Source organism: Calidris pugnax, unplaced genomic scaffold, assembly GCF_001431845.1.
Source record: "Calidris pugnax isolate Ruff unplaced genomic scaffold, ASM143184v1 scaffold129, whole genome shotgun sequence".
Taxonomy (NCBI): domain Eukaryota; kingdom Metazoa; phylum Chordata; class Aves; order Charadriiformes; family Scolopacidae; genus Calidris; species Calidris pugnax.
The window spans coordinates 1,235,113-1,248,046 of NW_015090856.1; the positions used below are offsets into that span (position 1 = coordinate 1,235,113).

Below are 12,934 nucleotides of genomic sequence, written 5' to 3' on the forward strand. Positions count from 1 at the left end.
CCGAGGGAAGAGGGAGTACGGACCGGGGGCGGGGGTTGGGGAGGGGGGTGTTCTCTGGCGAGGGGAAGGTGCCACCTCTCCGCTTTCTGAACGCTGTCCCAGGCCGGCGGTGCGGAACCCGAGGAGGCAGAGCCGAGGTTTTGCAAACTTCTGCCTCGCCGCTCTTCAGGTTTCTCTAAAGGGGGATGCTCTAAAGTGAAACGCTTCGGGTGACTTCAGCGAGCACGGAGCTGGGAAACTGCATTCGCAACGCTCCATCCCACGGTGGCTCCCGGGGCTGGCACCGTTAGAGCTCGGTATCAACGTGTCCCTTTCCACCTGGGAAACTCTGGGGACCTCTGCTTGCTCCGAAAGGATGGGGACCGGCCGCCGGAGGGGCGGGGGGAACCCGGCCAGAAGCCTTCTCGGGAGTTTGCTTTCATCCTGACTTGCAGGTCAAACTCGATTTTTCTCCTCCATATTCACTCTTTTCTTCTCCTCCTCCTCCGCCTCCTCTTCTTTTTTGGTGCTGTTCAGTCTGGAAGGACAATTTTAAAACCAACCCACAAAGGAAACACTGTAAAGAAGACATTTGAAGGAAATTGTGTTGTAAAGCAAAAATGAATGTGCAGATCCCTTAATCAAATGAAAAGATGCACCTGGGGTAAAGTGTTTGATTTATCTTTTTGTGTGTGGAATTTTGTATTATTAGCTAACACCAGTATTTCAGATGGCAGCTGAGGGGTGGCAGGTGAGGGGAGTAACAGCCCCATGGGATCCAGGTGGAGAATAGATGTACAGATTATCTACAGAGTGTGTACAGACATACACAATGCATATGCAAACATACGTACACACACATATAAGATCATATGCCATAAACTTGTAAGAATGATGTTGGGGTTTATTTTCTTTCTGATCTTTTCCTTCCTCTGCACATTTCAATGGTCATGCCTGCAGCCCAGGCATCCGAAGGACGACATCAATTTAAACTCTAGTAGTTGGGTTACTGTGGGAAAACTGGTGGGTTTTTTAGAGTAGAGAAACCAAAGGATTTTTAATGGAATTTACAGGAAGATATACAGAACAGAATGATTTTGTCTCTCTGTATAACACAACAGATTTACGCCTTTCAGGATATTTTCAGTCGACTTTATTTCTTTTTCTCCCTACTCTTAAGGATGGTGTTCCCATGAGCTATGAGAATTCCTTGGTATTGTTCTTCTCTGGCTAGAGAGCTGTTGCCTAATTTTATAGGGAAAAAAAAGTACAGTTTTCTATGTCTTCAGCAAATATCTGTAAAAATAGGCCTTTCAGGATATTTTCAGTCGACTTTATTTCTTTTTCTCCCTACTCTTAAGGATGGTGTTCCCATGAGCTGTGAGAATTCCTTGGTATTGTTCTTCTCTGGCTAGAGAGCTGTTGCCTAATTTTATAGGGAAAAAAAAGTACAGTTTTCTATGTCTTCAGCAAATATCTGTAAAAATAGCAAAAATCAGCTGAGGCACATTGTACATTTAGAATGTGTGGGTGTATATGTGTGTTTTATTCATGTAGAACACATATGTAGGTGTGTGAGTGTGTGTATATTTGTGTGCTGGTATAAGTACATCATGGCAACATATGCTCTAAAGGGATAGACGTTGCTACAAAATTGACCATTAAAGCAAATAAAAATACAACAGCAAGGCTCTAAAAGAATCATTACTGAAAAAATTGTATTTCTACAACAACTACACTTTCAGCACTTACTTTGATCCCACAAAAAATGCTCTTTGCTGGTTCCAATATTGCCAAGAAGAAGAAGAGGAAGAGTGTCACTGACATATTTTCTCTAAATTCATTAAGCTAGTTCTCTTTCTGACTTCTTCTACCCCTATGCTCCTTTTTCAGCAGCTCTATAGCCAAAACCAGTAATGTGACTCCCCACAAAATCTTCAATGCAATTGTCATGGGAATATGTTTATATCCGCTATATTATATAGAAGGAGCACAAATGCTGGGGCATTGACCCTTGGTTTTAGTTGATTCTGTATACAAATACCTATTTAAGCAAAGTAGACTTATATATATATATATATATGTACACCCCCACTCAAAATTAATTATTCCTGTTAGCCACAGGGAAGAGAGGGGATAAAATAATAATGATCAACAATATATTTAATTTCCTACAATTCTAGCAGAATATCCCAAACTCTTTACAGTCAATGGCAGATTAAAATTGCTCAAGGGATAGATTAAAAAACAATTAAAATTGCTATTAAAACATCAAAACAAAACAAAATAAATTAGCTCCCCAAATCTTTCTCATCTAATCCTCTTGAAAATAATTAAAGCTTTCCTTTAGCTCCTGGCTTGGATCTGTCAAATAGTCTTAAAAAGATGGCCCATGATACTAAATTCTTCTTAAGCCTTTTTGTCAGTCTACTAAATGCCTCCCCTCAATCCGCATGGCTGCAGGCTCTAGCTTTTATGAAAATACCCACCCTATGGCCTTACCTTGCTTATGGAGCTCGGATGGACCATCAGAGACTGCGTGGGGTCAAACCCTGCTCCAGCACCAGCAGGTCAGAGCGACACAGTCTGGAACAAACTTTCCTCTCTGCAGTTGTACTCATAAACCTGCAGTAGATCTGGCAAGGCCACCTGTATAGTGACCAACATTATACCTAGGTCAGTATTTCCATATTATCTGACCACACCAGTCTATCAAAAAGTATCAAAAGTTGATTAGCTCCACCCACATCTGCACTATTTTACAAGTAAATATCATTTAAACATTACTTATTAAATCATCAGTTGCCATCATTATTATATTAACAATTACTAATTTGTGATTTATTTACCCTTTCTCAAGTAGTAAGCAAAGGTCACAACTTTGAAGTAGTATTTTCCTATAATTAACCCCAGAAACACGCATTTCAAAATCTGTCAAGTATTTTTCTTCTGGAACGTGCAAGAGGTGTGACTTTTTCCTGATCATACTCACCCATACTTTTGCAACTGCGACCATAATATAATTAATTGGAGGACATAATTTGATGGGATTGAGGAGAAATAGGCTCGGTGGCTTGGGCCAAATAACAAGTCTTCATAGTCCTTTATTACCTCAGGATTTTGAGAGCATATCAAAAGGACATTATTTAAATTTATTTTACAGTTGTACTTCATTACCTGATATTCTTAACAGATCTTTTCTAAACAGGACAGGTGGGTTTACTGCCAACAAATAAAGATGTCATATTCTCACATATACTTTTTAGAGGCAAAAAAATGTACCATGCGGATAATTAGTTTCACTCTCCCACGATTCCACATAAACAGCTCGTGAAAGACTGTTGTGGCAACGTCGCCAAATGTCTCTAGATATATAAATTACACACATATGTCTATTTTTGGAAATGAGATTTGGGAATATCAGTAACAATCGCATGGTGGGAATATCTGGCTCATTTCAGATGTTGTACTGTACTTGCACTGTATGAACGTCCCATGGCCCCAACACAAATGTGTCTGTATTTAATGAATATCGGTGTAACCACAATGTTAATTTTCCTGTCACCTAAAGCGCTGGCTGAGAAATCTAGTTTTTATCTGTTTCCAAATGTTCTGTAGAACACCCAGTTCCTCCCTCAGTCTGCAAAGATTTTTTGGATAACCATGAAATGCAATGTGGCCAGACACTTTGCCCTCTTTTTCTCACCTCCGTGTAACAGATTTGGGATGAAATTCCCCACTTTGCCGCTGAGCCAGGGCTAGTTCCAGGACTGGAGATGACTGTCTGGCTCCACATGTGCTCCCAGTCATTCCTAATGGGAATCCTGATGCCACCTTGAGTCATTCCTCCGTGGGGTGCTCTGACAGCAAATGCCCCTCTCATTCTTTCTCACTACATCATTAAGGATCTCTCATTGATAAGAGGATTATCAATGTTTTCCTACGGTTTACAGTCCAGCGTTGAGCCGTATCGATATATACCCAAATAGGGGCAGAGAAGTTGTTTTATGTAATCTGGTATGAACCATGCTGCAAAAATTAAGATTCCATTATTGGCATGTCTTCCTGCCTAAAAGCTAGAAAGCTCCATATACGAGCTGCTGTCACCTTGGAAACGTTCAGAAAAGAACCACCAACCGCCCGTGGAAGCGCAGTCTGTAGCCATACAGCAAACTGGCCAGTTCCGCTGCCTTTCCAACTGATCGTGAGGTGGTACTAAAGCAACTTCACCAAAATGCCTCTAAATTTAACTTCACAGAAGGAAAACAGCAAGATTTTAATTTAGACAAGCCCACTCCGTTACTCAGCTTCTCAGAGTCACTGGTGGTCAGTGCCTAGGAAATCCAGGAGAGCAGCACCAACCGATGCCTTTTGGTAAATCTCTTGGAGCTTAGAGCTGGAATAGATTCCTTGACTTGTAGTTGATGGACATAAAGTGTGAACGGGAAAATACAGGCTTGTCTGGGGAGCCATAATTTAGCGTCTTCAGAGGAACTGCAGATATCTTCTTTATCTGTTTGGGAGATAAAAATCTGGATTGCCTTTCCCCCCACTGACCAAGTATTCACCTGACACAAAATCATGAGCAGTGGCCACGAAGCCACACAGGAACTGGCAGTGTGTGTGCTGGAATGACTGGTGCTGGCTGGAAGGGGGCTGTTCCTAAAACTTTAATAACAAAACATCTGGTATTTCTGTATTAAGTTGGATTTGCAATTTGAACTTTGCTCCAGTTCCGAGGGAATATCACCTCAACATTTCCTATGGAACGACAAGTCGATTTCTCATCATCTCCCAGTGCCGAGTGGCTGTAATCCATTATGGTTCACAGCAAAATCACCTATTAATTTTTGGCTCTAGTGCTGGTTAGGGTTTTTAGGGAACTTAGAGGTTAACCTTGGATTTATTTATTGCTAAAACTACAGTTACCATCTTTTTTGTTGTTATTGTTATGAAAATCAGTTGTAAACTGGGACTGAATAAATAACCCAAATAAAAATATCAGAAGAAATGGAAAATCAGTGATATTTCCAGGTGTTCTTACAAGTGTTTTCTTGAAGGGAAAACCAACATGCTTGGATCTTTCACATCCTGGGGAAAAACCAACATGCTTGGATCTTTCACATCCTGCCTCTGAGAGTGAGAGCTGGCAGGCTCAGAGTTAACCACAGTTCTAGCTATTCTAGATCTGCAGAGAGAGCTATACAGTTAATCACGGCATATTTTTAGCCTACATCTTGTAGCTTTAATCCTGCAAATGTCTGTATGTAATTTGTTTTATGTAATATGAATAGATGCCATAAAATCAAGATTCTACCGTCTGTAGAGCCAAGAACGTCCATACATTTCTAAAGAGTGAGGACCTATAGCACAAGTGTAGGACAATGTCACTGTAATATATACCAGTGGGAATACTTAAATTAGCAGCATTTGCCTTATATCCATGGTATCGAAAAAACAGATCTTACTTCTCATAGCAACTATAAAAAATGATGAGAAATGTTGCTTATAATTAAGGAATATTTTCAATGAAATGAATCTGCGAATGCCTTCCGTCTCCACGTGCAGGTGAGCGTGTGTTCCGTACAGAGCTCCACTAAAGGAATGACGGCCCAGTATTTTAATAACTGAGTGGCTTTGAATAGCTGAATTTCTCTAGCACATCATTTAGGCCCAGTGCCAAGGATGGGGGGACAAGAATCTGCTTTTCTGTGCATCCATCTGGACCATTTCTTAACTTTGTCAAGGTAATTCATGGAATAAAATAGGAAGGAAACCTGGTTAATTACCAGTTCAGAGCTAAAACCTGATGACTGAACTCAAGTAGCAAACACTTGGGTTCAAAAGATACCTCTGAAGAACAGAGCATTCCAACTGAGACACATTTTACAAATACATTCAGCTTTACTATGTAAATTACTGAAATATCATGTAAATACTTTTTCACTCTGTGATTTTGTGCCTACTTGTAATGATTATTAAAGTGCTACAAGGAGCCTCAAAGGCTGCAGTTTCTGCTGAAGGCAGCGGAAACGTTCCCAGGGTGACACTGTAAATGGGCAGCACCACTCGTACACAGGATTTTTGCTGTAATAACCTTTAATTAGCAACTAATGGTGACATCCCATTGTCAGAATAGCATGGGCTCGTTTCTGAAAAGACATTTAAGACAGCTTCCTTCTGGATTGAAACTCGAAAATCTTAAATTATTCAGGAATGTGTGTGCTCCAGCCTCCCAGCCGTGGGATTCCTGGTGTGCAAAAAGTCACATAAATTCACTAAAAAGACATTTTTTAAAATCGCAGTGCCACCAACTCGTTTAAAATTTACAAGTGGATGTAGAACAAATCGGAAGCTAAAATTTCAGTGTAAATTTCACCCGAGCGAGGTGCCCAGGACAGGCACTAATTACGCCCCTGTAATTAGTGACATTAATGAACTGGAAGCCTTAACGGCACTGCATTTTTGAATTCTCAGTCATCCTGTTATATATTACAGAACACGTCAAAGGCTCATAAAAAACGTATAATAAATCTTGTCAATCAAAATGGGGAAGACGACGCGCTTCATAGTAGTTCAGATTTTGATTTACACTACTAAAAATAAAACAATCGTCAACCGGGGGGGGGTGGATAAAAAAAACCCCAACCAAACCCTTGAACAAGTGCTCAGCTGGTTCAAATCTCTCTAACTCATTGGCTTGAATAAACCCCTCAATATCCGCCCCGCGCCTCGTAATTCCGCCTATAAATAGTGCAAATTTAGACAGAATTCAGCTCGGGAACGCGCTGCCGAAGGATCCAGCCGCCGCTGCTGCTCGGCGGAACCCGCCCCGGCCCACACCGCCCGGCCCCGGCACACACCACCCCGCGGGCCGGGAGGGGGGGGACACGCCGAGCCGCTCCGCCCCCCTCCAGCGCCCGCGGGCGGCCGGGCTCCCTGCGGCGTCCCCTCCGCCCTCTCCGCGGTGGGTCGCTCCGTTGCCGTGGCAGCGGCTCTAACGGCCGCCGGGCGCAGCCGCTGAGGTGGGCGGCGGTGAGGCGGAGGTTAGGCCGCGGCCTCAAGGAGGGACCGTAGGCGGCGGGAGCGGCCCGTTCATCCTTCCCGCCGCCGCGGGATGGAGGGAAGTGCCGTGGTCTCCGTGACCCGGCCGACTTAGAGCGGCAGCGCTGTGGGCCCCCGGGTCCGGCCCGGCCCTCGGGCAGCGGTTACCTGAGGCGCCCCGGGGGTTGCCGTGGGCCCGCTACCGGCCCTGGGGCGGGCTCTGGCGGTTTGCGCGGTGGTTCCGTCTACCGTGTGGAATTGCCGGGGTACGGTGCGCACCCAGGGCCGAGATGGTGTTTTGGGGACGTGAGGCTGAGGTGCCATGTCGTTTCTGTAGCCTGAGGGACTGGGGAAGCAGTGTGGCTTTCCCTGCTTGGCTTGTGATTTCCTTGTAGGAGGCCTTCGGGCCTTGGACTGTAGTGTAGATTTTGGCCTACTTTACCCAAAGCTGTGTTGGTGTGTGAGCCGGCACAGGCAAGATGCAGGAGCCACCACAAAACCATAGATGAAATGCAAAGAGTGAATTTAATCTCAATAGCTCAGGTTGGAGTTGGTTTTGCTCTACCTGACAATGCAGTGGCTCAGCAGACAGTCTTTGGGCAGCTCATGTTATGTTTGTGTTACTTCTTAGTGTCACTAACATCTTTAAATCAATCATTGCCTGCTGTGGGAATTTTGTCTTAGTTTTAAGGTGATTCTTATAACTTAGTAAGTCTATTCCATACTTCAAATTCTATGGTGTGTTCTCTCTGCTCCTTAACTAGAGAAAGTAGATGCTCGCTTGTAGTCTGTTTTTGAGTTCTGCAAAAGGGTTTACATAGATGCACTCAAAGCTGAGCCACCACCTTCCTTAAAATTAATCACATGTATAAGGCTCTGTATGCGTAAGGACTTGATGAAATGCTCAGCCATGTGGTAATAACTCATTTGAGATGACATACAGAGTTAACTGAATTGTGTTAACATTTGAGAATAGTTTACTTAAGACTGAAGACAAGGTGCATGAGCAAGTAGTGTTGGAGTTGTTCCCTGATCATTCTGGGTAAACTGGTTGCCTAAGTGGATAAAATACATTCAAGTTTATTTTATTATCTAACTGATTATTATTAAAAAGAACAAAACAAAAAACCCTCCACATGGCAGCATCCTTTATTTTTTAGAAGAGACTTATTCAAGTTGATACTCAAAATGTGTGACTAGTTACAAACATGTGTGTGATTGTACCCAGTTATTTCATGAGCACCAAGTATTAACTGAATTAGTATTAATTCATCTCAAGATATAGTCGCTATTGTTGCAAGTTTTTGGGAGATTATGTATAAAATGTGTGCTCTTCTCTTTCTTAACCTGGTTGTTTTGAAAGAACTATCAGTATGGAAGATCAGGAGATCAGTTATAGCGAGGAAGAAGAGCAAAAATTTCTACCATTTCTGGAAGAGGAAGAAAAAGAAGACAAAGCCTCTGAGCGCTCTAATGTGGAAGAACACTGGGAAAGTGAAAATAATTGTTTTGGTAACTCACAAAAGCCTAACATTACTGTGTATTCTAATTTAGTAGCTGGGAACAGTACAGTTCTGGGACTGAATGATATTCCAAGTAAACCACAATGGTTCCAGTAGGTGTTCTCTAGCATGACACCACACAGCTGTGACTAATCCAAATCTAATCCATTATTTCCATAGCAGTAAATTCTCTACTTATTACCTCTCTAAGGCATTTTGATTCAGTTATTGATGGTAAAAGTCTAATATTTGACTGTATGGACTTGACTCAGTTGTTCAGACGTTGCTCCAGACTCATCTGGTTCCAGAATGGCATAGGTCTTCCACAGATTCAATTCTGTGAAGATGTTGGATACCTGAAAGCATCAAAGCTGGCACCAGATATTTTTCAGAGGCAATTGATTTCTCTAATTGTGCCCCAAAATATGTTTCAGTATACTATGTGAGAAAACATATCTACTGTTTTACATGTTATCATAAATACCATCTTTTCTTTTCAAGGAGTTCTTTGGCAATTCTATTCTCAATGTTTTCTTGATCACGTAAATACTTCACAAAAATTTTGTCTCCCCAGTACAGTAGGGTAAGGTAGTGTAAGATAGACAAACTGTTGGCCAAAACCTGTCAAAACATTACCCCCTGCCCCCCACATTTTTGGGGTTGTTTTTTGTTGGTGACAATTCTTTAATGAAGGCAGAGAGCATTTTCCTGCTCTGGTTTGCAGGTGGACAACAGTCCTGTGTGTTTCGCTGTGCAAATGTTTTGATATAGGCTCCAGTAATGCTATAAAATGTCATCTCTGATTCCCCACGTTTTGAGTTGACAGCAAGTACAGTAGAGCTTTGTGTTTAAAGCTCAAAGTCCCTCTTAAACTGTTTTAACATCTCTTAGAATCCAAGCTTGAAGAAGAGCTGGCTGGTGGTGGCAAGACAGGAAGCGAGGATGATTCTGAAGGAGTTGGAGACCAGTCAGATTCGAGCATGTAAATAACTTGCGGTTTTGTTACTAATTCCAACAGTATCTTCCTTTATTTTCCTTACCTTTTCAAGTGAAGGTTTGGTTAATTCAGCTGTGCATTTTTGTCAAATTAGTCATAGGCAATATAGACCTTTCCACAAAAAATAAATTAAATTGGTTACTACTGTTACAACAATGAGTTGAGTAAGATAAAGGCAGACTGGACACTTCTTAATCTGAAGCTGTTGTAGGCATGCACATTTCAGTGTGGGCTAATTGGCTCTCCTCAAAGGAGCACTACACCAACCAATTTACACTTCTAAAACCCAGGCAGCTCTCTGTAATAATAAGTACTGTTGTGTTCTATCTTTCTCTACTTGTAGAACATCAAGAGCTGTTGGAAAAAGAGAAATTTGTCTGCTGAAGAATAGCAGTGTTGGATTGTAGGGTTTTTAAAAATATATACTGTGTTTTGTACCACTGTGTAAACTCAATTAACACAGAATTGGTATGATGATAGATTAGTACTAGGTTGATTTTACAAGTAGGTGATAAAGCAGATTTATTCCTGAAGAAATGAACTTAGATGTAGCAGCAGTCATGTGTGAAAAGGAACTTGGTGATTTGAATGTGGCTGTAAGTAGTTGCTGTGCTCTTCACAGAGATCAGAGCAGTTTGGCTTACTTTGACAGCACTCTTAGTCTCTGCCCTGGAATAACCTGGTGTAGGGTTATAAGGCAGGATGAAAAGCTCAAATAATATTTATTAATGTATGTATGTGGGAAGTTGAATAGCACATACGTCTACTGCCAGTAAATCTTGACAGCGTTACCATTATCAACAGAGAAACTCAAAATATACCAAAATGATTTTAAAAAAACCAAACCAACACAAAACGGAACTTTCAGACCTCTTCTTGCAGTATGTTTAAGCAGACAAATAAAAGACAGATTAGCTCACTCCACAAACTGATCAGCTGTATATAATATGTTTTAAACTAGTTTAGAATGTTCCCTTTAAAGTTTTAAACTGTTGTTCAGGGAAACTAGAATTTGCAAACCTGAGGTATAATCAAGAGGAGCCACGGGCATTTCAAAACAAAGACGTATAACTAATGCATTAAATGTGGGTATAAATGTTCAACTTGAGATATCTAAGTCTAAAAAGCTTGGGTTAAGTACATATAAACTTCCTCTATAGATGGTGATAATTTTCAGTAAAATGGAAAACAATTAACCCACAAATGCATAAGTGGATGACATACAAACTTCATGTGACTTTTCAATTTCTCATTATGTTTTAATTGTTAATCGTGTGTTTCAATTCAAAGGGAAAGCTTGGAACACTGTCTGGGCAACATCAGCAATATTCAGACTAGGAAGTATATGGATAGAATTTGCATGTCAGCCTTTCAGAGGAACCTGAAAGAGGTCAGTGACATCGCCAGAGAAAAGCAATTTATGGTCCAAAACACCAGGTTAGTGTTTAAATGAACATAATCCAGCAGCATAAATCACTGTCAAATACTGGGATACTGTATATATTATGAACATTAGAATTTATAGATTTTTTTTCATGAAAGTTACATGATGCAAATGTTTGTTTAATAGAATATATTCCATATATCCCCAAACCCTTGTAAAGAATTAAGGATCAAGGATAAAAATTAATTACATGTTTGAAAAATGAAACGCAATAATGAATGCTAAAGATGTTTGGTGTTTGGTCTGGGATAATTAGATGCTAATTCCTTTCAGTGATGGCTGTACAATCCTGCTGGTTCAACAGTCAGTTGGAAACATCAAGGGGAAAATTCATTATAAACGTTTTCTTAATTGTGATGGGAATGGTACATTAGAAGTGGTTAAGTTTTTCACATACTTTAGAATAAGCACCTGCTATGAGTGTTTTGCTGTGTTAAGGTCACAAAGATGTTCTTTAGCAGCAAATATACTTGAAGAAGGCTAATGTGAAAAGATGCTGTTTATGCTGTTGTCTGAACTCTGGATGAAGCCAGAATAAACTCGTTACATTGGGGGGGGGGGATTTTTTGAGGAAATGCTTGAAATTAACAACCTTGCAATAAGATTACATTTTGAGGGGGGAAATTTTTGGAGAAAATGCTTGAAATTAACAACCTTGCAATAAGACCTAAAAAGCGGGGAGGAAATTTGGGAGGGTTGAAGGAGTCCTAGCTGTGAATCTTGCCCCCAAAAGGAAGAATTTCATGGGGGTGGGGGGGAGAGAAGTAAAGAACTTACAAAATAGAAGTAATCTGTTTGTTTTTTGCAGAGACAAGCTGGGTACCTGTCAGCTGCAGATCGAGATGCTGGCAAAGCAGCTGGAGCGTGTAGACATTGAAATAGAGAAAGAGGAGGCGGCTGGCAATGTGTAGGTAGAGAGTATTTCTGGATACCAAAGATTACAGGCATCTACTATGATTATCTGTGTAATTAATGAGAGAAGCTTTCCTGTTTTCATCTCTTCATGTTGTTGAACAGTTGATAGAATTTTTGAGCACATATATTAAAGATTTTAATAGGTGGGTGATGAAACCCACTGCCACTCTCAGGTTAAGATGTGACTGCAGTAGCTTGGAAGGCTGCTCTCATACAAGGGTACTGCACTCCCGTGTTGGGGAACACTAATGGTGCAGTCACTTTCCAGCTGACATATTTTCAGCAATAATTCCTCCTTTTGAAATAAAGAATAATGGTGCATTGCCTTGGGAGTCATTGATTATTTTTTTTTTCATCATTTCTGGTCTACAGGTAATAATACTCTGTTAGGTAAATCAGTGCAGAAGGAGCTGGAAACTTAGGAATGGATAGGAAAGAGGCATATATTTTTAAATATAACAGCAACAGGTTATTAAATCAGTCTATCCCATTACTGTCAATTATGTTTATCAGGGTTGCAATTGCTTCTGGTCAGTATGATGAGCCAACACCAATGTGCTATGGCAGTTTTAGAGGTCATGGTTTTACTTCTTTGCATATATATATGCCATTTCTTTTTCTGTTTGTTTTTTTATTGTGAAATGCATGAATTCCTTTGAGGAGTAGCCCTGCATACAGGAGCTGTTCTGAAACACTTTTGCTATAAAGTGGGAGGCAATTTACTGTACTCTTCACATTTGGTTTAAATAGAAAGAAGTGGGTGGCTTGTGTACCAGGAGCCAGTGTATTGTGAACAAACTTCGCAGCTGCATTTGATGACCTCTGTTAATCTTCAAGTTAGTATGTTGATGAATGATAGAATCATAAAGGTAGGATAATTGCCAAAATGGAATAGCTGCTTAAACAAAAACAGTGAGTTGAGGGCTAAAGAGACTCCTGTGATGGGTGTTGGTACTGCCTGTTCAGTGAAATTCTAATACATAAATCTCAGCCTCAAAGCTATTTTTTTATTGTTGGGAGGGATATATTTTTTAAGCTTTATTAGTTCCAATT

At 40.8% G+C, this 12,934-nt stretch overlaps 1 protein-coding gene across 1 annotated transcript in view; it reads left to right on the plus strand.

The window, feature by feature from the left end:
- Positions 1 to 57: 57 nt before the first annotated feature.
- The window catches only part of CFAP74 (cilia and flagella associated protein 74), a 49,915-nt gene continuing 37,038 nt past the window's right edge, over positions 58 to 12,934 (plus strand). The window contains exons 1-5 of the mRNA XM_014943881.1: positions 58 to 643; positions 8,387 to 8,535; positions 9,417 to 9,507; positions 10,813 to 10,959; positions 11,775 to 11,873. Of these exons, the coding sequence (XP_014799367.1) occupies positions 633 to 643; positions 8,387 to 8,535; positions 9,417 to 9,507; positions 10,813 to 10,959; positions 11,775 to 11,873 (497 nt within the window). The 5' untranslated portion in view covers positions 58 to 632. The remainder of the gene's footprint in view (positions 644 to 8,386; positions 8,536 to 9,416; positions 9,508 to 10,812; positions 10,960 to 11,774; positions 11,874 to 12,934) is intronic.